Raw genomic sequence first — 26,160 nt, forward strand, 5'->3', positions numbered from 1 at the left:
CTTCAGAATCTCTAGAGGCTACTTTTGGGAGCATGAAGAGGTGTCAGTCCAAACACCAATTATTTGGTGCAGGCAAAACTGCCTGCTATTTGACTTTCTCCTAGAAAGGCAGCAAGTATCTAAAGGAGTATTGCAATAGTATTAGGTGATAGAGGGCAGTAGCCTTGTCAAGGCCTGTAAAATGAATGTCCTTATTTACTGTAGATAAGTGACCCAGAAGGTATTATAATAGGCTGAGTGGAAAATATAGATAAAATATTGAGTATTAATGAGATTACTGATGAAAGAACTCTGCTAGACAGAAGATGGGATTAGCTGCCCTTGGTTTTCTTTGAGATATGGAATCACAAGGTCATCATCATCATCAACATGGCTAATCATTATTGAATACTTACTCCAGATATTGTACTGAGTGCTTTGCATGCCACATCACATTTAATTCTCATAATAACTCTATGAACTAGGTATTAGGTAGTACCATCTCTGTTTTACAAATAAAGAAACTAAGGATCAGAGAGATTCTCCAAGATGAAATTGCTCTTAAATCGTAGAGTCAGAATTCAAACTCAAGTAGTCTGACTCCAAAGCCCATGCCCTTAACCTCCCTACTCTCATAATCAAAATGCATATTTTTTTAGGGAAAGGAAAAGGAATCTAGTCCAACTCCCTCATTTGGCAGATGAAGAATTGAGACCAGAGTTGTTGGTATACAGATTCTGTGTCTAACATAGACTGAAGGAACTCTCCCTATATTCGGCCCAAATCACCCCAAACTGGACAAAACTCAAACTGTTTTTGTAAGGCTGCACCTAAGACTAGATTCCACATATAGGTGTACCTTTTGTGTTTTGCAAAATGGTGCCCAGCCAGAGGCTGAAATCCAGAATGCACTTCTCTCAGCCAGTACATAGTGCTACCTCCTCTCAGAGGAAGGGGTACTTTAAAAAATAATTATTTTATACAGAGAGGGAGCTGTTTTTTTTTTTTTCCCCATTTTCACAAAAATACTGTTAAAACATCTGCCAGCTGTGTGCAATAACACACAGTCAAAGACCATTCCATTTTCTCACACACAGAAAAAATAGAGAAAGTGTGACTAGTTGCTGTTTAGTAAATAAATATTGAATGAATGAACTTTAAATGAACAAAGATGTCTTCATTATGCACAGATACACAGGGACCAAAGCGCATGGAACATGCAAATTTGTCACTGGAGACCAAAGCTATGGCACCGAACCATTCTTGAGAAATGACTGATACAATCTAATTTTCCAATCTTAAAAATTAAAAAAAAAATAGTATATACACTGCTTTCTTAAGCCATTCCCTTCTTTCTGTAAATGGGGCTTCATGAAATTCAAACTCAAAGAAAGTTTAGAGCTGTGTTTATTCCTCATCTGAATGTATTCCCCAGCAACCCTTCTTTTCTAGAACAAAGGAAACTAATTGCTCTTGCAAGCTAGGTGGCTTGCATTACAAATTTTAATGCTTCACCAGAAACTGAGGCAAGCCAATTCCCTCCTCCATTTTCACATCCTCCCCCACCGTGGCCCACACCTCTGCTGACTGCAGCAATCTGAACTGAGTACTTGCAAGGCCACTCTTCTCCCTTTGCCTCTAATAACCCAATCTAACAATTGTGGTGAGTAATTTCCTTACCACTTCTGTTGTTAACAAATGCTAATAATGCTGCACGATACAGATCGAGCACGGCTACTGAAAAAGAAACTACATAAATTATTTTTAAAAGTTACCATCAAAAGAAATGCTTTTCTGAAGGAAATTATTTTTTAACGGCTCAAGGCATTTGCCTAGCTTTCTGTTCAAGTGACCGCTTCTACATTAATTAACAAGTGATTCTCTTACATGAGCGGAAACTATCTTATCTAAGGTACACCTGCAGGCTTTTTTGGGTGGCTATAACTGCAGAGAAGTAACTATCTATTTTCTAGAACCTGCGTTATCTGCTTTCGTGACGCTTAGATTAAAAGACTAAAGTTGTTCTCTCTCATTTTGTGCCTGCTAAGTCTCATTCTATTTGTAAGAATCAGGGTTGAGCAGGTGATTGGTATGCAATTACATTTCTTATGCATGCCAATAATCAGTGAATTAGGCCTTTCAATCATTCAATCAATCAGTCATTAATGCAGCAAATATTTATTAAGTGCCTTTGTGTGCCCTGCATTGTGCCAGACCCTGGAAAGAAAGCAGAGAGCAAGAACAGTCATCCGGAGTCTTTACATTGTAGCCAGTGGCCGTTATCTGAGGTGCTGCCTAAAAACAGAAAAAAACAACCAAGGAATTTAACCCACCATCATCGAGATGAATTTAATGCTAAGCCTAATGAAGGAATCTCACCAGCACGTTAAATGTCTGAAATTCTTATTCCATAATAATTCACCCAACTAATTTTATCAGATTAATCTAGATGTAACTAATATTGTCATGACTTCCGTATCTTACCAGTTTCTTAACGTGTGCTTTACTATGCTGTCCCCAAATTCATTTAAGTCTAGATTATAGGTTTTAATTCCTGTGAAAGTCTCAAAGACAAAAAACATTTTGTGAGCAAAAATGATGCTTCTAACTCCTGCTAATCATCTTAAAATCATACATGGGTCATCAGCAGTAAATGTGAACAGAAATTATGGAAAAAAAACCTCAGTGCGACTGAAAAACAAACCTCGAGCGCACATTTGTCTGATCTTATTTAGTGTCATTTTCACACATAAAGGCCTGCGTGCTTTCATTTTCTCAAGCACGCGTGTCATTAAGGTTTGCCGTGTGTCTTCACAAAGCAGGGACCTGATATTATCTCAAGAAATACCAAATAAGCACAGTCTCCATAAGTGTTTTCTGATGATGTAATGCTTCCTATTTATTGTTTTAAGTAGCAACTTATTTTATCTTTCAGGTTAGTACATGTTTATGGTAAATGCTGAATAATGAATTCAAGACTCCTCAACTTAGAGATGAAAAACAAATTCCTTGAAAGCAGTTTGTCACTTTGCCTCCTAATTTTCAGAATACTATTTAATCTGCCAGTGACTAAGCTGTAGGAAAAATCTTTTTCTGTTGTTATGTAAAGGAAAATGTGGGTGGAAGGAATAAGGTCTGGTCTAAATCCACCTCATGATTGGACTGTCAGAGATAGAGGAAAAAGGAAATCTCTGCTTTCCCCAGGTAGGGATGTGAGGTTGCTTAGAATTCCACTTTTGGGGAAGTCCACCATCAAGGCGATGTAAATTCTCAAGTAGCAAATTGACTCAGCATGTTCCTAAGCCACAGGCCTCCTAGGTGACGTATGCTAAATTCACGTCATTTGCCCATTTGCTCTCACTAGGTGACAGGGAAACCATGTATTTTCCCCACTTCACGCACACACAAAGTGGAAGCATACTGAGCTCCCCTGTGGGTCTTGTTCTTATTCATCTTTCTAACAATTAAGACATTCCGTACCTGATCAGAATGATTCATTTTAATTCTTTTCACCTTTATTCCAGTGAGCTTAGAGTGAACAATTATAGATGATCCTCCCCCTTTTTTTGGTAAGATTTTGTTGTTGTTGTTGTTTTGTAAGATTTTATTTGTTTATTTGACAGAGAGATTGAGATCACAAGTAGGCAGAGCAGCAGTCAGACGGGGGGGGGGGGCAGGCTCCCCGCTGAGCAGAGAGCCCAATGCAGGACTCAATCCCAGGACCCTGAGATCGTGACCTGAGCCGAAGGCAGAGGCTTAACCCACTGAGCCACCCAGGCACCCCTTTCCTATTTCTTGAGTAGTCAGGAAAATTATTTTACATCTTGTAAATCTGTTTAGAAATAACTGAGATTGTCAAAGCTCTAACCACAATATTCCTCAATGTCTATTTAGCAAATAAGTTTAGCATCAGATGTGGCAACCACCACTGTAACATGTTAAAGGTATGATCCATAAGGAAGTGGTTTTGGGGTTTTGTTTTGTTTCTTTTTTTTGACCCCTGAAGAAAGTCAGGGAACTAACATTTAACAGGTCCCTGCTATGTGCAAGGATCAGTTTTAATGGACTTAACACAGACCTTTTCAAGGCAAAAACTTCCTTGTCATTTTTCTCATTAAAAGACTGATGATTTTTACTAAGAATATGAAAATTACTGACAGAGGACAGAGTTTATAGAAATACAGAGAATTGTGAGTCTTAGGCTTCCTTTTCTCGGCAAGTTACAGGTAATTTCATGTGATGCCACTGTGTTCCCATGTCCAATTGTCTGTTCCTACAATAATAGGAATCATCCGGGGCCTCTTGCCATTGGCAGTGTGTTTGAGCAGCAGACACACATTAGCACTTACAAGTGTGACCTTGCACAAGTTTCCTGAACCCTTTTTCAGTTCTCTCATCTCTAAAATGAATGATAATAATAATTACCTCACAAAGGTGAGGATTAGGTGGTTTATTGCACTTCATTGACTTCAAGTTGTCATTGATTGTAAGAGGTAGCCTGGTTTATGATACGTTAATATATAAATACATTGTCCAAGAATAGTAAAAGGTAGAATATGTAAAAAACTGAGAATAATTCCTGGCACAGAATATGTACCCGGTAAATGTTAACCGTCATGATCTATTAGCAACCCGTGGGTCACGGTGCAAGAGTGGGCTTGCCAAACCCTCTGTGGGCTGTGGTGTGGCTTCCTCAGCCAAGGCAGGACACCTGGGCATGGGCAGGAGGCTCCACTACCCTGGGCTCAGAGAATAGGGAGCTCAATCAGTCACTTTAAAACTTTTTTTTTCCCCCTTAGAGGATAAATCTTTTTTCTAAACTAAATCTTACCCAGGACCTTATGTGTAAAACAGATGAAAGAAGATTTTCCCTGATGAAAGCAGTGGTGGAGGGGCACAAAATGCTGCCCATCTTCCCTCACCTTCACCCACAGGGCAGCCTCTCCAAAGAGCCCTGTGAGGGGAGTGATATCGCTTTTTTAAAATAAAGGGATAATGAGTCTCCTAAAACTTCCGCAGGTGTTTGTTAGTCAATTACTCCAAAGCTTGTCACATTTACCTTACTGAAATGTCACCTTATTTGTGGCACGTATTAACGCCTGATATGTGCACTAGATAAGTACACAGAACACACTTTCAATGTACTTTTCTCACCTTCCTCTAGTTTGGTCTCAAAACTCCCTTAATTTGTTGCATGTGTCTGAGGCTGTCCTTCCATCTCAGCCAAGTCACCTCATGATCCCCTCTCAGATATAGTCTAATGCTCTCAGGGGACACATCATGAAGGATGTCGAGTTTTATTCCACGTATACTTTCAGTTATCAAGGACTTTTAAATTTAATGTCTTTTTCTTAAAACTCTCCTTGAGCTCTGTCTCTGGAAGCCTCCAAATAATAAATGGAATTTAATAAACTACTATGGTACACCAATTATGATATGCAATATTATATGGGAAAAACTTTCTCTTCCTGGATTACCTGCATAAAACTTAGAAATACTTACATGAAAGCATTTTCTCCCTTCTGGATGTGTGTGTGTGTGTGTGTGTGTGTGTGAGAAAGAGAGAGAGAGAGAGAAGTTTGGGGCATGTTATGTGCAAAGTAGGAACTAACAGTGTGGAGGTTTCCACAGAGGTCCATGACTGTGGCAGCTCAGAGAGCTTTGAACACAGGGAAAAATTAACACAGGTAAAAGAGAGCTCTTTCTTAAATAAAATAGCTCCATAGAGATTCAGAAAGAAAACAGGATATTCCCAAATTAATTTTTTCTCAGATATTGCCTTTTTACAACTTTCCCTGACTTATGGTTTCATAGATCAGGAAAAAGCAAAGAGTGTTGCTTTCTTGTTAAAATATCATTGACTCATTAAAGAGAGGAGGGAAACAAAACAACAAAGATCAAATACCGAAGGTCATAATTCTTTGCTCCTAAAAGAGAATATAGCACTCAAGTGATTTTACTTTAAATGAATACTTAGAAACTAGAAAACTTTGTTTAATAAAACAATTATAATTAAAATGTATGTTCATTTCATGATATGAGGATTGAACAAGAAACAAATTGGGATGAAATCAAACAAAGCTGGGGAAAGAGAAGAAAAGAGAAGAAATCTGCAGTGAGAAACAAGAGAGAACGGAAGAATAGAGAGATCCAGAGAGAGGGTGAGGCAGAATCAAAAGGAGAAGGAGGTGGACACTCAGAACTTTCCTAAATTCTGTGGATCATTTGGGTTGTGAACATCTGGGGGTCATCATTCTCAATGATCACTGTTGATCTTCCTCAACTGCGTTAATTCTTACATTTCTAAGGTCTCCATTCTAAATGATGATCTGAATACCAAATCCATTAAAAATTATTCTCTTAACACACCAGCAAAGATCAGCGCAGTGGTTTTGAAAGCTGGGTAAAAATCAAGTCAAGGGCCAGAGAGTCCTACAGCCCTTTCATGCCATTAAAGTCTCCAGCTGATGCACATAGAGATGGCAGAAATAACAGGACTTTTGCCAAATGGGCTGACATGACATGTGATGACCTGTGACGACTTATCTGTGCACATCCACAAACACTGAACTATCCATCTCCTCATATCATGAAGACTTAATTTTAGTTAACTCTCTTTTGTTTTGTTTTTGTTTTCTTTTGTTTCTTTTGTTCTGTCCTGATTTCCCCCTTGGTGCCTATTTTAAAGTTCTGGGGGCTAATTGGAGCAGAAGGTGAGTGTTCTAATGTTCTCATTACAATGAAAAGGCTCAAATAACAATGACAATTGGTAAAATAGATGTAAATAACTTAGTTACATGTTTGACCATTAAATTGTCAAGATAGCTGATTTTCTGATTGTCTGTGCTATTCAAGACCTAAATGGCTGTAGGAGTTTGTTCATTTTATTCTTTCTTCTTTCATGGATATAAAACATCAGGAAATTATTGTCAAGTCTTAATACTGGACCAGGTTGTCACTGGTTAAATAAATAAAAGAGAGACAATCGGATATTCCAACCCAGACTGGAAGCTGATTATTCCATTAACCCAGACAAGATATACATTTACATTCTGGATACCACCAAGAATAATTTTGCAAAAGGACTCCTTACCCCACCTTACCCCAAATCCATGTGTCAGACACATCATCATTGGGGTCCAATCGTTTCATGGAGTATCAGACTGTATCTGCACAGTCTGTTTTGTTCTAATCCAATGATATTGGCAATGGAGGAAATTTCCTGTTGTGGAGAGAAGTGGTCAGGCTCTACAGGCAGATCACCCAGTCATTCAATGTTCTACTTTTTTGTACTTTGGTTTCCTTGTCTGTAAGGAGCGATAATCAAAGTACTTAGTTATCACATTGTTGTTTTAAATAAGATAACGTCTGTAAAGCACTTAGCTATATACGTGTTTGTTCTCTTTTTCTTTCTTTTTTAAAAAGATTTTATTTCTATTTATTTATTTGAGTGATAGAAAGAGTGCAAGGGGCGGGGGAGGAGCAGAAGGAGAGGGACAGGCAGATTCTGTGCTGAGTACAGAGTCCAATGCAGCCAGATCTCATGACTCAGAGACCATGACCTGAGCTGAAATCAAGACTCAGACCAACTGAATCAAGAGCTTAACCAACTGAGCCACCCAGGCACCTCTATAAGTGTTTGTTTTAAAAATTATTAATATTACTTTTTAAAAATTGTTCCAAGGTCTTTACCTAGCAGGAGCTACCCTTGCCCCCCCTCCCTTTATTAGCAGCAGAGGAATCTCTTAGGTGTGACCATTTCTCAATTTAATGGCTGATTTCTTTGAGACTTTAAGCCCTCAGCCTTTGAGCAAAGCTCACAGCCTGTTTCCCTGTACTAAATCTGTCCTATAATTCATCATTAAAATGGCAATGAAAAATAATGATTTTTGATGACTCAGATGTCATTTCAGGATTTTCAGTACCTTGTCCCCCGAGTATAGTTTAAGGTTGGATTTATATGCACAAAATAATTACATATTATGTTTAATCTTTGTTCTTTATTTAAATTCAATTATCCAACTTATAGTACATCATTAGTTTCAGATGTAGTGTTCAATAACTTATCAGTTGCATATAACATATATCAGTGTTCATCACATCATGGGCCCTCCTTAATGGCCATCACCCAGGTTATCCCATTCCCCCACCCACCACACCTCCACCAACCCTCAGTTTGTTTCCTGTAGTTAAGAGTCTCTTATGGCTTTTCTTCCTCTATGATGACTTATTTAGTTTTGTCTCCCTTCCCCTATAGTTCTCTGCCCTGTTTTTTATATTCCACATGTGAGTGAAACCATATGATAATTATCTTTCTCTGATTGACTTATCTTGTTCAGCATAATACCCTCCAGTTCCATCCATGATGATGTAAATGTATTTAATATAAGTATTCACCCTTTCTGATGGCTGAGTAATATTCCATTGTGCGTGTGTGTATGTATATATATATATATATATATATATATATACATACACACACACACACACCACATCTTCTTTATAATCCTAAAATTTGTATGGAACCAGAAAAACTCTGAATAGCCAGAGGAATGTTGAAAAAGAAAAAAAAACAAAGCTGGTGGCATTACAATTCCAGACTTCAAGCTCTAATACAAAGCTGTGATCACCAAGACAGCATGGTACTGGCATAAAAACAAACACATAGATCAATGGAACAGAATAGAGAACCCAGAAATAGACCCTCAACTCTATGGTCAACTAATCTTCAACAAAGCAGAAAAAAATACCCAACAGAAAAAGGAGAGTCTCTTCAACAAATGGTGCTGGGAAAATTGGACAGCCACACGCAGAAGAATGAAACTCGACATTTCCTTACACCACACACAAAGATAAGCTCAAAATGGATGAAATACCTAATATGAGACAGGAATCCATCAAAATCCTAAAGGAGAACACAGGCAGCAACCTCTTTGACCTTAGCCACAACAAATTATTGCTAGATGTGTCTCCAAAGGCAAAGGAAACAAAAGCAAAAATGAACAATTGGGACTTGATCAAGAAAAAAACATTCTGCACAGCAAAGGAAATAATCAACAAAACTAAAGGGCAACCTATGGAATGGGAAAAGATATTTGCAAATGACGTATCAGATAAATGGCTGGTATCCAATCTTTGTTCTAAAACAGTAGTATTCAGGGGACCCATGAATCTATCAATTCATGGGGTATTGTCTATAAATTGGCTAAATCATCTTCAACCATATATGTATTATTTTTCAAAAAAAACATATAGCTAGTCTTAACAACAAATTAAATGCAAATTCATTTAAAAGCACTCCTGAATTCATAGTGACCTCCCTGGCATTAGAATTACTCAGGCAAGAACATAATAATTAAAAAAAAAAAAAAAAGAACTACTCAAACAAGATGAACACTAAAGTCATTACTACCATTTACTATTATAGAAAGTAAGACATTTTGATTTTAAACAGGAATTCATGACATAAAACATGATATTCTCAGATATAATAACATAAAATCTCAAAATTTCTATATGGCAAAGATGCCATAAAGGAGATAATATCAATATGTTTAACATATCTTTATATGAAATGGAAATATATATAATAGAAAAAGAGCCTTACTAGTAAGTAGGAAACAACCCCATAGACGACAAAGAATATGAACAAGGCTGTTCACAGAAAAGAAATAGGCTGATAATAAGATATGAAAATAAGCCAAACTTAACTATTAATCAAAGAAAGATAAACCTATGACAAGATATCGTGGTTTTGCCTAAGCACATTGGCAAATATTTTTTTTTCAAAAATTTTATTTATTTGACAGAGAGAGAGAGATCACAAGTAGGCAGAGCAGCAGGCAGAGAGAGAGGGGAAAGCAGGCTCCCTGCTGAGCAGAGAGCCTAATGTGGGGCTCCATCCCAGGACCCTGAGATCATGACCTGAGCTGAAGGCAGAGGCTTAACCCACTGAGCCACCCAGGCGCCCCGCACATTGGCAAATATTTAAAATATTCATAACATAAAAGGTTTGAGAGTGGAGGAGCAAAAGAAATTCTGTTGTTAGAGTGTAAATATGTAGATATGACATGTTGAAAGGCAATTTGGCAATTTCTATCAAATTGTTAAAAGGATATAATCTTTCCACTTGGGAAATGAAATGTAGTATATGTATCTTAAAGGGATATATTTCACATATGCTTAAAGATATAGATGTTTAAGAGTGTTCATTGCAGCATTGTTTGTAGGAGATACAAACTGGAAACAATTTAAATATTTATCAATAGGGGTATGAATGGGTAAATTATGATATAAAGCCATACAATGAAATATTAATCCAGCTATTTAAATGAGATAGCCCTGTATATGAATACTGTATGGATTGTTGTCCCTGACATATTTCAAGTAAAAAAAAAAAAAAGTTGTAGATTATGCATGGTAAGATTAAATATGTATTAACAGATTTTTCTATGTCTGCATCCCTATCTTTCTTAATTTCCATATATCTCTTCTCCATATAAAATTCTATTTTATTCAATCTCTATATATCTATATCTGTTCTTTGATATTCTATATACATAGGAAAATAGTCTAGAATGATATATAGTAAACTCTCAAGAGGAGTGAAAATTAGGGAGGAAAAGGGAGTAATTTAACATTTTGCTTTTTACTTCATACAATTGTATATATTTTGAATTCTTTGTTTTATGACACAGATGTATTACTTCTGTAAATAAAAGATGAAAAGTGGTGGGGTGTCTGTGTGGCCCAGTCAGTTGAGCATCCGCCTCTCGATTTTGGCTCAGGTCATGAGATTGAGCCTTGCATTGGGCTCTAACTCAGCAGGGAGTCTGCTTGAAATTCTCTCTCCCTCTCCCTCTGTGCCCCCCTGACTTCTGCTGGTGCTCTTTCCTACTCTCTCTCTCTCTTTCAAATCAATCAATCAATCAATCAATCTTAAAAAAAGATGAAAACTAGTAATTTTCCAAAAATGATCCTTATTCCTAGAAACAGAAATAACTGTCCAAAATGACTCTGCAGACTCCTTTCTACGAGGTCCTACTGTTGACCCTTGGGAGGAAGTTGGGGGAAGTTCCTATTCAGGTGATTAACAAGGGCTCAGTAGATACCTAAAAAAGAGGGCACAGCAAAGACCGACATCACATTTTTAAATTTTTATGACCATGCATTAAGGGCTGCAGGGCCAAGATGTTTACAGCTACTCATCACTCTAAGGAAGGAGAGAATAGTGTTTCTTTGATCATAGACAAGGATTCTAGATAAGGTTGGTGGGGCTTGTCATATCTCCTGATGTGGAATTTGGTTGATGGAATGAAGGACAACTGATCTCTAGCCTCACTGATGGGTGTCATAGTTCTCTAGAGACCAGCCATCTGTCTGAATACCTTTAGTTGGTAGCAGTGGTACATATCATAATAACTTAATATTGAACCAGTGGAGGCCTCTTTATCAGAGATCACCCTGCAAAATATCTAATTCTATCCATGAGGGGACACAGAAAGTGAAAAACAGAAAGTATTTGACAGATGATGACCACAAGAAGAGCTGCAAGATAGGACATGGGACTTGAGCCAAATAGTTTCCAGTACAGCTTTCCCCATGCAAAACCATGAACTAGCAGCATTCATTTTCAGACTTCAACTCTTCCCTTCCTTTTATTCCTCTCACCGTCAGTCTGTTCTCCCTAGCTGGAAGCCTTTCTTCGGTTCCCAGGGCTTCATTCCTACACAGACCAGGTAGTCTCCAAGCATAGTCCATTAGAGAAATTCTTGAAATATGTCCACAAATCCCCTTTGTGGGTGACAAGAGCTCCGTGCTTTCATGGTGATGACCTGAGTTACATTCCTGGAAAGAATGCCTCCAGCAGAAACCACCACCTTGCTGCAAGGTACCAAATAAACATGAAAGTTCAGTAAAAGCAGTGTGCTTATTACACAAGCGCCCCTTTCAGCCGGACTGCTACCCTTAGCTTCTCCCGGATACAAGGTCTGAAGCTGCCGTACTTATACACAATGGTGTATATATGCAGAAGAATTATGGGTTACTCTGACCCTCAAAGAAGTCTCTGGAGCCTGGAAAATAAAAATAGCAGTTGCTGACATTTCCTCTGAGAGGCAGATGAAATGTAAGGTTTTCCTCTTACCACAAATAGGAACTCCGAATTTTGCAAATGATTTCAGGAGGCTCCTGGATGTCTGAAACACATTGACGTGGTCTCAGGGGGTCCACAGAGGCCAAGACAGACTCCCTGTGCTGATGGGGGGAGAGCCATGGAAGGAATGGCACCAGGGTTTTAAAATACCCAAGCTCAGTTGGGAAACGTGTAAAAATACAAAGTAATTAGTTTTCCATTCTCCCTCCCTCCACCGTCTCCCTTTTTTCCTCCCTGCTCAAGAATAAATTCTCTATCTTAGTCTTGATCTTTACCTGGATAGAACTAGTCGCTGTTGAGGCTTAAATGTGACCACTTCCAGACAAAATACAGTCAGTTCTGCTATAGTGTGACACATACTTTCCTAAAAATCATTGTACTACACAACATTGCACAACAACCACCACAGAGCTTATGGGGAAAATGAGATTAGGGGCCCGGTACTCCAAACATGTTGTCAGAGACACTTAAAAAAGATGGTAGGAACCTAATAAAAAATATAGCAGTTTTACACAAGTTAAATAGTTAAGAAATACATAGATACTACTATAAATATGGCACTTTACCTAGAAAATGGGTTGAAGTTTGTTCGCGGAGGTGACTGTCGCAGCTTGTGAGCTATTGAGAAATGTCAACGGAGGGTTTTCGAGGACGGAACCTTGCAAGCCCAGATGTGGATGAGTATGGCTCCTCATACACCTGATGAACGGAGGCAGCTGGAGGATGTTTGAGGTGTGTGTGCATTTTGTGCATTCCTATACAGCTCAGTTCAGCTGGAGGCAGTTTCCTGCATTCATTTAGCATTTCTGATAGATGAAATCAGATGTAGGCAAACACAAAATTCTTGTTATACTCAGATGTTTCCCTGGTATATTTAATCAGTGGAATAAATTTTCATTTTTCACGTGAGCATTATAGCAAAACTGACTAAATCTAGATTATAAAAGTGATTATAACTTAAAGCTACTAAGACCCCAATGGAATGATGCCATAAAAGTATCCGTAATGTTACCTCAAAGCAGGTAACATGTAATTCAATTAAATCTGAGCTTCCTCACTCCCACCCTAAATTCCATCTCAACTAGTGATAAATTCTAGTGAAATGCAAACTTGGCTCCATAACTTTGAAACATACTGTTAATTCTGAGCAAAGCCTTCTTGGTGCTGGGAAGAATTTGTAACAATATGCACCAGACTTCCTGGAAAATCCTCATTATACATTTATATCCTTATCATCCCACCCCACCTGGCAGCCAACACTAATCTTACTTCCTCTTCTCCACCATTCCTTGTTCCCTTTATATGCACCCCCCAAAAGCCCAACAAACAAAGTCCAGATCTCTCATTAGCCCCTCCTCTCTTTCCCACCTTCTTTTCCAAGAGTAAAGGCTCCATACATATGGTAATATTTTTCTAATGCTGCTGTAACAAATTGCCACAGAATCAATGGCTTAAAACAACACAAATTTATTATTTCAGAGTTCTGGAGATCAGAAGTCTAAAATGAGCTTTATGGGGCTAAAATCAAGGTGTTGCTGAGCTGCACTCCTGGAGGCTCCAAGAAAGAATTTTTTTCCTTGCCTTTTCCAGCTTCTAAAGGCTGCCTGTGTTCCCTGGCTTCTAGGCCCCCATCACCCTGACTTCTGCTTCTGTGCTCACATCTTCTCTGACCCTGACCCTCGTGCCTTCCTCTTATAAGGACCCCCGTGATTATACTGGGCACACCTGAATAATCTGGGATACTCTCACATCTCAAGACCCCTAATTTTATCGCATCTTCAAAGTCCCTTTTGTTACTCATAAAGGTAGCCTATTCACAGTTTCCAGGGATTAGCCCATCACACCAGCGGTGATATTCAAAATGCTTTACAACTGATATGCCACTTAAGTCAGGGTGTCTGATTCTCAGAAAGGTCTTGTCATAGTGCTGAAGCAGGACCCTGGAGATCCTGGCACACAGATTGATGTAGAGTAGTGAGGACTGGGAGGTCTCAGGGAAGGACTGGGGTACGTAGGACATTGAGGAGGCACTCCAGGGCTGTGAGGAGTGGTTCTAAGCAGTACGAAAGGCTTTTTTGACAATTTTACAACCAGCACAGCCACACCTGTGTGTTTTGGCTGATCACTGACCTGCCATGCTCTTCCTTATCCATAATCAACATACAAACTTTCTGGGATTTTTTTTTTTTTTTTTTTTTTTTTTTTACTTTCTGGGATTTTTATCACGTGCAGCATTCAGCCCTGTTACCTGGAATGTCTATTTAAGCCTCATTGCAACCCTATGATTAGGTCTGTACTTAACTTTCTTTTGCATTAACCTACCTGGGGTCAGATGAACTATTAATTGCTAAGGCCTGGATTTCAATTTAAGCACTTTACTTTAGAAATTGAGTTCTTAGCCACTGTGGTTAGTATCTACAAGGAGTCTCACATGTCTTTGGGCAGCTAAGGAAAGCATGTACAAAGACTATGCAGACAATGTTGAGGGGCCAAGTGGCAATCCTTCGTCCACAGTACTTCATAGGTTTACCCAGAATCCTCCCCTACAGAGTTTAGTGATTATTTAGTGATCAGGACCTCCTGATCATATAGTAACCTGAATAGCCCTGAATAGATATCCTATGATAAAAAAAAAAAAAAATCATAGTCAAGCAAATCAAGTACATGTAAAGAAAACAATTATTGTAAATGACTGTGTGTAAAAGTTTAGAAAGTACAAACTCCATGTTGGCTACGTAACAGTCTAACATAAGAGTAGGGTGAGGGCATGCAATGAAATAGATGAAAAATGAATGAGTAAATCCACAATCAAGAGTTTAATTTGTAAGACCTACCTGCCTGTGGTACAAATCTATTTCTGGTTAGAATGCTATATTTAACTTTTTCAAATGGGTAGAGCAGTAGGGACAGAAGAACATCAGAGAGGAAGATAATAAAACCACTTCTGGACTTTGAGTCTTTTATAACATCTACCTGGTTGTAGTTAGAATAGTGCTGCTCATCCCCAGAGGAATTAACATCTAAAAGAAATAAGTAACACTACCTCAAAAGAAAAAGAATCATTTATCGGTATTTTTGATTTTGCTACTGAAAAAATTTTTGGTTTGGATAGGAATGAGTATCAGTACCTTTCATACATTTCATTGATGCATTATATGGAAGAGATGGACATTAAAGGGTTTTGTTTTGTTTTGTTTTGTTTTAAATGAAGGTAGAGTGAGATCCTGATTGGGAGATGGGATGAATTTCTTCAGAATCTCTTGGAATCAATTATGACATATTTAAAAACCACATTGTTAAGTAAAATGTTAGAAGCCAATATTAAAGTTCTTTAAAGATGTTCTTGGGAAGAACTGTAAGCAAAACTTACTTTAAACACTTTAAGCTCATTAAAATCCTAAAATATTCTTGCTAGTTTGGAAAATACCCCCGATATTTAAACTTTCTTAAAATGTAGCCCCTCTCCTACTTTTATGAGGGAATACTGGATGATTTCAGTCAAAAGTCATCATTATTACTCTAATAAGTCCTGCAAGAAAGCACATGTTGCCACTTTACTCATTATTGAAGTGCCCTTATGACTGGCTGAGGGAATAGGTAAGATGCTAGGGGAGGCCAAGAAAGAGAGATCAAAGTGGTTTTGTTTACTTCTTTGAAGTTTTGTAGTACCTGCTGTTTACCATGCATGCTTCTTGATTCATGCTGAAAATTGGAATTCACCCATTTCTCTTTTTCCTGTCTAAGATGCAGATGGGGCACATTTCGTTGACTCCATCAATCCCTGCCCCCACGCATTAGCACATGCACACGTATACCTAGCCAGTGGAAAAGAAAAAAGAGTTACTCACATTCATCCATTTTACAAAGATTTCCAGGCTGCAATGGGAGGGCTTTACCTCTCCCTGAAGGATGAATAAATAGGTAGCTTTACTGACAACCTGTTCACAGGCAAACTGCAGTGAAAACTGAGACCAAGGTCTTGCTCTACTGGCACTTATGAGATCCAGTGCTGGCAACATGGAGAAGATAGTCATCTGCCTGATGGTCATCTTCTTGGGGACAGTGGCCCATAAATCAAGCTTCCAAGAGCAAGATCGCCACTTGATTAGATTGCGTCAACTTATAGATATTGTTGATCAGCTGAAAGATAATCTGAATGACTTGGTAAGGCCATACTTGTCACAACAAAATTCAAATAATATTCTCCAATTAATATAAAAGGAACTCTTTGACTTATAAAAATAACCCAGAACTAATTTTCTTTTGCTCTAGGACAATGAATCTCTGCCAGCTCCAGAGGATGTAAAGGTAAGACCAGTTGAATTTATTTGTGAAATATATGTGGTACAAATTTTTAAATCCAATTAAGAAAGGCATTAACATAATTATTTATGAACCTACTTAATTTTAATGAGTTTGGGGTTTTAATAGTTAGTAAAACAGTTATTTTTATTTTGATCAAACATTCATTGGTTTACCAACAAGCCAACCAATAAAACATTGCATACCTTGTAAAATATATTTTTAATCTCCAAATATCTCTAAGAGTACTTCCAAGTAGTATTGTTGTGACAGAATAACAAAACTATACTATGATCAGTTTCTGAATAATAACCAACTAACTACATTTTAAGAGCCCTTGTGTGTGAAACTTATTCAACCCTCCTTGGCAAACCTATCTAAGACATATAGACACACACTGGAAGAAGCAGAATTCACCTTTTAATGAAAAAAAGAAAGAAAGAAAGAAAGAAAGAAAGAGAGAGAGAGAAAGAAAGAAAGAAAGAAAGGAAGGAAGGAAGAAAGAAAAGGAAAGGAGGAAAGGAAAGGAAGAAAGGGAAGGCACAACATGGAAAAATGGTAGAATGGAAATCAGGGTTGTCCTTTAGAATATAATTCCCATATACCTTGGCCTCAGTGAGTCTTGTCTTTGGCCTTTGGAGAGGTCCTTCAAAAGGACTATTTTCACAAACTCATCCCATTCTCTTAAGCCATTTAAATCCATTAGGTCCCAGGAAGAAAGCATCTAAGATATAGTTCAAGAGTGCTCCGTGCTGATCTTTTCCTTTGTAACTTTGCTCTAGTCTTCACGTCAGGTAACCTGAGGAGATAAATGCAACTGGGGAGATGTTTTCATTGTCACAGACCTTTAAGTGCATAAATTAGAGTTACAATAAAAGTGCTACCAGTAATTAGGACACTACAAAGGGGAAGCATATAAAGATACATTGCAGAGAAAACAATTATCGTAAATGACTATGTGTAAAAGTTTAGAAAGTGAATGAGTCACAACTATTGCTTTGCTCTAAAATTCACTCTCTAGCTCTAAACCTAACCACTCTCATTTACTAGGCCCTTTTCTAATAAGCAGCATCTAAAATGAAAGTAGCACATTCAGCTTATTGGAAAGACTTTTCCAATAAGTGAGAATATTCTTAATCATGACCTAATTATCAAAATATGCATTTTTAGCATCTCACGCATTTTATTTAACTGCTGTGGTTAGAGTCCTTTTGCACCAGCCCTGTCTATAAGTTGCAAAATGAGAAATAGGGAAGATTTCCCATTTTCTAACTTGAATTGATCCAGTAGGCACATCCTTTGTTAAGTATCTATGCTTTGTTGAAGATAGAGATTTTTTTGTTTTTGTTTTACATCATAATGAGATTTTTTTTTCTTGGTGACACTGTATCTATCTGACAATCTTATCCAACAATGCTGGTTATGATATAAGTAAGAAATGGTGTAACTAAGATCTTTAAACTATGTTGGCAGGCAAACTTAGGAAGAAAAAAAATAGTTAAAGGCCACAGTAGCTTTATATCAAGTTTTTCAGGGCTAGCATGAAAGCAGGGTCTATAAGAGATTTGAAAAGATTAAAATGCTTAAGGAAAATAAATTCATTTACATGTTGCATGTAAATATTGCTACAAATAGTGATTATCTCCAATCCCTAATTGGCTTTGCCAGGCATCATTCTCTTTCTTTCTAATTACATAACCAGTGGTCCTCAACTGATAATGACTTTACCCCCTGAGAACATCTGACTTTGGAGAAATTTTTGGTTGTCACGATTGCGTGTAGGGGACTGGTTTCTATTGGCATCTAGTAGTCAGCGGCCAAAGGTGCTACTAAACATCCTAGAATGCACAGGACAGTCCTGAAAACAAAGAATTATCTAGCCCAAAATGTCAATAGTGTTGTTACTGAGAAACCCTAAACCTAGTTTGTGTGTAGGTTAAGGTAATCTCCACTAAGACTTCCTAGTGTGAGTGGCCAGGCCTTTCTGCGAGAGGGGTTACAATAAGCTATATGGAGATACATATTTTCAAACACTCAGTTGCAGAACAACAAAGCCAAATGTGCTCTCTTGCAAAAGCAGCACTTGACTGTTCTCTTTGCTCGTTACTCTTGCTTTCGACATCCGTGCTTCTCCCTCTGTCCTGCAATACTAATGTAGGACATATAACTCTTCATGTTATCATGGGTTCGAGGATGAAGGAATCACAGTCTTGCCCTCATAGTTTGTTACCACCAAGGCACAGCAAAGGAAAATAACAGTGATACTCCCAGATGGTGGTGCTATGCATGATTTTGGGTTCATTCTTAAACCCTGTGAGTGACAGAGCACCCAAGTCTCCCTGTAGCAAGGTTAATCTCTTCATGCCCCTTTTCAGTACATCCTTAAGGCAGTTAGCAGGACAGCTCCTCCACTTCTTTTCGTCTTTGAGGCTGCCTTTGATGTGCACCCAAAACCAAATCCAGCAGTTCTTTGTCCTGGACCACACATCGCCAAGGCCCACTCTCCAGCTTGCAGAAAGCACAAAGCAACATACCACACTGCTTATTGACACAGGTGAACAAGGAAGGGCAGGAGAGACAGCACAGCCTGTCAGTATGTGCATCAGCATCCAGATGCCATTCAGAGGTTTTCAGAAAATCTTTCTCAGGTATAAAATCTTTCATCACTGTTCATGACCATTCCTGGCAATATCAAGGGAGTTCATTAGGTAGGGCCGCTCTACTTCTTTGGAACATAACTTTCTTTCAACATACATATGTAAATGTTAACTCAGCAAAATGGGCTTCTGTGAGAAATGCTGGTTTTTCAGATCATCACGGATGAAGCAGTTAGTGTTTTCAGTTTCAGCTGGAAAATTTACCTCTTTAAATATGAATATTATTTTTTTCCAGTAAGTTAAGCCGGTTGTGGTCAAAAAGAAGAGAAAAGAAAAAACTTCAACAAACATGAACATGTGGTTTTCAAGGAAAAAAAAGTGCTATAATTAACATTTATAAATAGTTTCTATTAAATAAGCATTTTGGCAAACATATGGAAAGGATATTACCTTGCCCTTATGAGAGAGGCAAGCTGCTCTGATATAAGGAAACCAGATAAGCTGGTTTTCGGCTTGTGGCTATGTATGCAAAGCAAACCTGATGGGGTTGTATCTTAAAGATGCATGTTATTAATCAACATTCATACTGGGTAAGCATATGGGTTGGAAAATGCAAGGCAGGCCAGATGCTATTTTCAGCTGATTGTCCATGAGAAGACTCAGGTAAGTTTGTTATATATTGGCCTGCCCTTGTAGGGACGGAGAGAGACTGAGGTTTCTGGTTATACGGCAGTGACTTCCACACACATTAATGCAATGAGGATACAGCAACTAGGGTAGGGTGGGCTGGGGATTGAAGAGCATATTATACATACATTTGCTGAAAGAAAAAAGAAACTTGGATACAAGTTCTTAGATGAGCATTAAAATGTTTGCAACAAGTCAGTTTAAATTTTGTTCTTCCAATAAACTCCATTTTATTTTTAGTTTGATATTTAAGATTTTTGACTTATTCACTACTCACTACTTATTTGACTAAACCAAGAGACAAGGTTTTGACTCTCGTTCTGTCCACTTCTCCATTCTTTGAGATACTACCCTTAGTTTCTAAAGAGCGGTCTTCCCTCCCATTGGTTGGCCAAGTCTCAAATTCTGTTCCTTGACTTCTTGATTCAGGCAGAATCCTACTCTAACTGATCCAAGAGTGTGAATAGGATTTTAGAAGAGTCATGTGTAGTATATCACAGGTGTAATGAATCTTAGATATGGAATAGGCTGTCAAAGGTCAAAGCCACTTCCTCTCCCCAAAGTAGGGGTTTTGACTCATTTATTTCATTTGTCAATTCCACACCTATTTATTGAACATTCACCAACAATGAGACATGATGCCAGGTATTGTACAAGATCAGATGATGCTTGAGACAGGTCACCATTAGATGCTCTCATGTATACTGTAGAGAGAGAAAAAAAAAATAAAATTGATTGTTAATTGTACTACAGTGTATCTCACCCAAAGCTGCAACTAGGCACAGTGTAACTTTTAGAAAACTTGTTCCAAAACCAAACCAACTCTCCCCCACAAAACAAGAAGATCCTGCCTACCACCCAGACTTCAAATGGAATTAGGAATAAAGAGCTATGGAAAAGTGAGGCTCTTCCCTCTTGACTGTGAGGCAGGACTATGGTCTCTCTTCCCTAATATGGGGTGATATTTCAAATGTCAGGTGCCTCCTTCTCTTCAGATCAAAGATTAAGTATGATGTGAACTTATTCCTCATCATCTGCTGAAATAAATGTGATCTAATACATTGTAGTAGAAGTAGAAAAAGAGGATTGGGAAGATCATTTTTACTTTCTGAATAACTTTTGTTTTGTTAACATATATACAAATTATTTCTCTTTCAGAGACATTGTGAGTGGTCAGCTTTTTCATGTTTTCAGATGGCCCAACTAAAGGCAGCAAATACAGGAGGCAATGAGCAGAAAATAAAAGTATTAACGAAACAGCTGAAGAGGAAACTACCTCTCACAAATGCAGACAAAAGACAGATACACAGACCAGTAAGATTGTTATTTGTTATCTATCTTATTTGTACTTATTAACTATATCTCTTACATGATATAACACACACACAAACACACTTGTAGCCAGAGATTCTGGTGCTTTCCTTCCAGTTACATGTTATCATATATGGTGTATTTTGAGAAGCGGAGTCACCTCTTCCAAATCCACAGACTTAGAAGTGCCCAGAAATTCTAGAATTTTCTAAAAGTCCCTGGTAGTTAGAAGAAGTTGCTGTAACTTCCCAAGGTGAGGAAGTCACTAGGTAGAGAATCCAATTGTGACTTACTAGTTAAATATTATTCTCTCATTTCTCTCAAGTCACATATAACTTGTATTCTTATTAACAGATCCCAGTTTTTGCACAAGAAAGGAGATAGCCTACAAAAGACTAAGAAAAATCTCAAACTTGGCTGCCTTCTCTTAAAAAAAATTATTGTCCTGTACAATCATAGAACCAATACTACATTTAAATAGATAGACTTATTTGGCTGGAGAATTTTAATAGTCCCTGGTTTTAGGAGGTCCTACAAGGTATACACTTGTATATCTCTTCTTATGTCAACTCATAAGCAATGTTGATACTCTCATGACTAACTCAAGAATTAATAGAAACCAGTGGATAAACACATAAAATAAATTACTCCAAAATATTTTTAATCAGTTCTCTCTCCACCAAGGAGTTTCACGTGTGATTAAAATGAAATCTTAATGGCTTTTATTTTCTTTAATTGCTTGGCCAGGTTGCAATGTGAAGAGTATCCCTCTAAAACTTTTCCGGAAAGAAAGGAGCTGAGCCGGTGTTTGCAACCTAATACAAAGACTCATGAAATGGCAGTGCTGGCATTGAGCTTAGAACTATCTAGTTAAACACCTTCAATTGGTAGATGGGAAAATGAGACCTACAGAGGTTAAGTGATTATCCTAAGCCCCATAAATACTAAGTGGTAGAATGAGAACTAGAACTTCTATCACCTAACTTTCATTCAAATGCTCTCACCACAACCTCAAACTGACTTAGAGATGCTGAATATCAAGCAGTGGCCTGGTGTTTGCTCTCAAAAAGAATAAGGATAAAGAAGAAAAAACTAGAATTAAAATATATATATATGTAAGTGGGTAATATACATATGAAATTTGTTCACTCTCCCTATAATCAACTAAGTGCAAGTTAAGGAAATCCTACTTCTATCCAATTAAAAATTTTAATAATACCCAACAATAGTAAGAATGGTCTGCGTGAACAGAGGTAAACCTTTTTCACAACATACATCAAGAGAAAAATTTTTATTCCTTTAATTTAGTAATTCTACTTCTAGAATTTTATCAAATAAAATAGATGCATATAAAATGATTCAGAAATGTTCTTGCAGCATTGTATGTAATAGTGAAAAGTTAGAACAATCTATGTGTCCAAAAATAGTAATAGTCTGATACAATGTTGGAATACAAAGCAACCATTATGTATCATATTTTTGAAGAATATTTAACATGCAGGAAATGCTTGTGATATGTTAAGTACAAATAAAGCAAATTACCATCAAGTTAAAAAACATAAAAGCAAACTGTAAAAACCATTACTGGAAGGATATACATCAAAAGATTGCATGGTTATCTCTGAGGACAGGATTACAAGTGATTTTTCCCATTGTTTTTTTCCTGAACAATTTTATGTGCATCTTGAATTTTTTTCAGTTAACATGATTTATATTTCTAATTGGAAAAAATAATTTTAACTGAACACTTTATTAAGTAGGAAAAATGTTTTAAAGGAGAATATTTTTTTTTCATTGATTTCTAGACATGCCCCTCATGTGATTCTTATGAGAAAACACCACCCAAAGAATTCCTAGAAAGACTGAAATCGCTCATCCAAAGGGTATGTAGCTGCAATTATGTTTGATTTTCTACTTCGTATTTATCTACCCAGATTGCTGCTTATGTTTATGTTACTCATGGTATATTATTTCCACAGATGATTTATCAGCATCTCTCCTAGAACACATGGAATATGAGGTTCCTGAGGATCTAACTTGAAGCTGGACACTATATTACATACTCTAACACAGTAGTGAATCTCACTTCTTGGTTTCTAAATGGAGGAGTACAACGTACTAGTGATGGGGAGAAAGACTTGGATAAGTGTTCAAAGTCAGGATTATTTCCCCCCAATTACAATGCAGTATTTCAGTTTGATCCACATGCTTTGTTTTGATCAACTTGAAAAAGTTTTCTACTCAATTAGAGTTTGATTTCCTGTGTTATGGTTTCTATGGTTTCTAAAGTTTTTACTTGACATTATTACCCAACTATGATATTCCTTTATTGGAGGAGAAGCTTAAAATTTTTAGCCAAAAATGTAATTTGGGAACTTACTGATCTTATATTTACCTTGATCTTGATTACCACAAGAATGAGGTCTCTCATGATCATAACTTAAAAGTTATACACCTTCATTCAAGCTGAGAAATACAGAAGCATATAGTCAAGATGAAAAGTTGGTCTTTATTCTTTTAAGGAAATGAAAACCTAGTGTTTAGAAATGTAAATCTGAAGAGTTTACTTTTTATCTCAGACTATCTAATGTATAAATATATAGTTTATTTATGTGCCAAGGGATAGTTTTACTAGATGGCTACAAAAAAGTCTTATTCCTTTATTGGGATTTATCAAAAATATTTAAATGCTATAGATATGAATGTATTTATGGAATACACTCTTTAATCTTTTTTTTCTTTGAGTGGGTTTAATAGTACGTTTCCCAGTTCAAGTGCCCTTATAAGCTAACATTTTAAGCTTGTGGAAATGGCAATTAAAACCTACAGAGGGGCATATATCAGGTGGTCTTCTGAAACAAAATACATTTGAAAAGTCTTGTAGCTCTCATCTCAAATTGTTATAATGATTGTATGGGAGTGAGCTAGTAACTTCAAATGTCTGTCACCTTTCTTTCTTCCTTTCTTCTCTTTCTCCTTTTTAAAGTGACAGACACCTTGTGCTCACATGCTTTGCATAAGACAAATTCAATCATCTATATAAGATCAAAATCAAGAGACAAATCAAGAGGCCAAGACTTCTGTCCTCATAGAAAACAGACCTTGCATAAACATTCCAAACTTTCAACCATGGATAGTAAAAATAAGAAACCTGCTCTAACTGCCATTTCATATCAACTCCAGCAGAGTTTATTTAAATATTAAGTTAAAAACTCTAGAAAAATAAAATTTTTGCCAGAACATTATAAGCTATTTGAGAATCTCTTATTGTTAAAATGGCTGTGAATGTGCAAGAGGATGTGGGATGGGAAACACTGTATGTTCTGAGAAGAGAAAATTATCTACTTAAAAGTATTTTAAAAACAAGTAACAGATAAATTTGAAGTTCTGAAAGATACATTAGCCATCAATGATTTCATCAACTCTCAATGAAATGTTGTAACATCAGAAACAAGGTATTCTGCTTTAAAATTTTTAAAATGTTATTCCAGAGGGGTCATGTAAACAATGACAATGATAACATGCATGGAGAGCCTGCCTACGTGTCAAATGGTGCCAGCCCAGACTGCTGGGATAAAAGTAGAAAGCGGCCACAAAGTTGACTAGGAAAGGGTGAAGTCTGTATTTCTTGTTTCTGGCTTTATAGTTGTTGACTTCTTTGACACTGTGATTTTATATTTAAAATAATGTATTTATTTTGGTGTGTTTACTGTTAAAAATCTCTGTTCTAATCCTTTGACCAGAGATTCTACCTTAGAAATAAAAATAATTTAATGGGGTATTGGTTAAGAGCCTTCACTAAGCTGAGTTTGAAGACTCAGGTAAAGATCCTAACAACACCCCAAGAAAAGCACTGCATTGGAACAAACAAGATGAAGAAGTAAGACTTGAACAGCTCCATCTTCAATGCTCCGTGTTCAAGGTTTACCCAGCCCTCAAAAGGGATATAAAGCTTACCTATAAACATTATTTGCATCTATGGCTGGTGATACAGGAGGCCTTAAATTTTGCTGGCTGTGAAATTGCGGTCACTTGCTTAAATTTTCGGGGTTTCTATTTCCTTCTCTATAGAATGAGGGTGTTGGACTGAATCTCTAAAGTCTGTTCTGCCTTTTTTTAGAGCTTTATGTGTTTTTGAGTCTCTAAAATTCTGGATACTCTTATGGGAACATCTGACCATACTTTTGAGTAAAAGTTTAACTGAATCTATGTTCAGTTACACAATCTAATTCAATAGCATTTGTAACAACACTCAATGCAGGAACAAAAGAGATGTTCCAAACAAACAAAAGGAAGGAAGGAAGAAAAGAAAGACAGAAAAGCATTGCAGTAAGTCACAGAAATTCAGGGAAAATCAATCATGATTTTTATTATTGTAGCAGAAAGTGTCTTCTTTGGACACATATAAAATTGTAGCATTATTATTCTATATTATTGCTCTGTTGTATTTACATTTGCATCCGAGAATTTAGTTTTAATGCAAACTATGTACTTTATAACTTAATAATTATTTATTATATATTTGGTTTTAAATGTTTATGTTCATGGCTTCTTATTTAAGACTTGATCATATTAAATACTTCCCAGTCAGTACAACGGTCTTTGTGATTCCCTGGAAAACCTTAATTCAATAGCCCAAGTAGAAAATAAAAGGTGATTCTCAGTTTCTGGGAGCATATTGTTTTCATATGTATATTACAAAGACAATCTTCTCTCCTTACATACTTCGTTGAAATGGAATCTTGGACTCCTGTCTCTACCTTAAGGATACCACTTCCTTTTGCAACTCTCCCAAATGTATGGCAAGTCCTGGAAGACTTGAAGATATCCTTCCCAATGCTTGTTATGTGCACACTCTTATTTAAAACTCTTTCCTGCTTTGGCATTTATTCCATATAGCTTTTTTCTCTGCCATCTATCTCTGGATGGCCACCAGAATATCTTATATCCTTACTTGTTATTGATGATTGTCCTCTCCTGATCACTCCTTCATCTTTTCTGGGGAGTTAGGCATGTTCTTTCCTTGAATTCAGCTTCTGCCATTATCTTGGGTAATTTCAGTGCCCATGGGGATGATTCCACCAATACCACAACTTCCCAGAACCTTGACTACCTCAGTTCCAAACACCT

General features: G+C 37.1%; 1 protein-coding gene across 1 annotated transcript; it reads left to right on the forward strand.

Annotated features, from left to right (window-relative positions):
• Positions 1-15,968: 15,968 nt before the first annotated feature.
• IL21 (interleukin 21) lies at positions 15,969-25,738 on the forward strand. Its single transcript, XM_032858261.1, has 5 exons — positions 15,969-16,297; positions 16,406-16,441; positions 20,878-21,033; positions 22,836-22,913; positions 23,010-25,738. Exons 1-5 carry the CDS (start codon positions 16,130-16,132, stop codon positions 23,031-23,033), a joined length of 462 nt encoding a protein of 153 aa, XP_032714152.1. The 5' UTR covers positions 15,969-16,129; the 3' UTR covers positions 23,034-25,738.
• Positions 25,739-26,160: the final 422 nt, after the last annotated feature.

Source organism: Lontra canadensis, unplaced genomic scaffold (genome assembly GCF_010015895.1).
Source record: "Lontra canadensis isolate GAN:19392208 unplaced genomic scaffold, GSC_riverotter_1.0 scaffold1, whole genome shotgun sequence".
In the NCBI taxonomy this organism is placed as follows: domain Eukaryota; kingdom Metazoa; phylum Chordata; class Mammalia; order Carnivora; family Mustelidae; genus Lontra; species Lontra canadensis.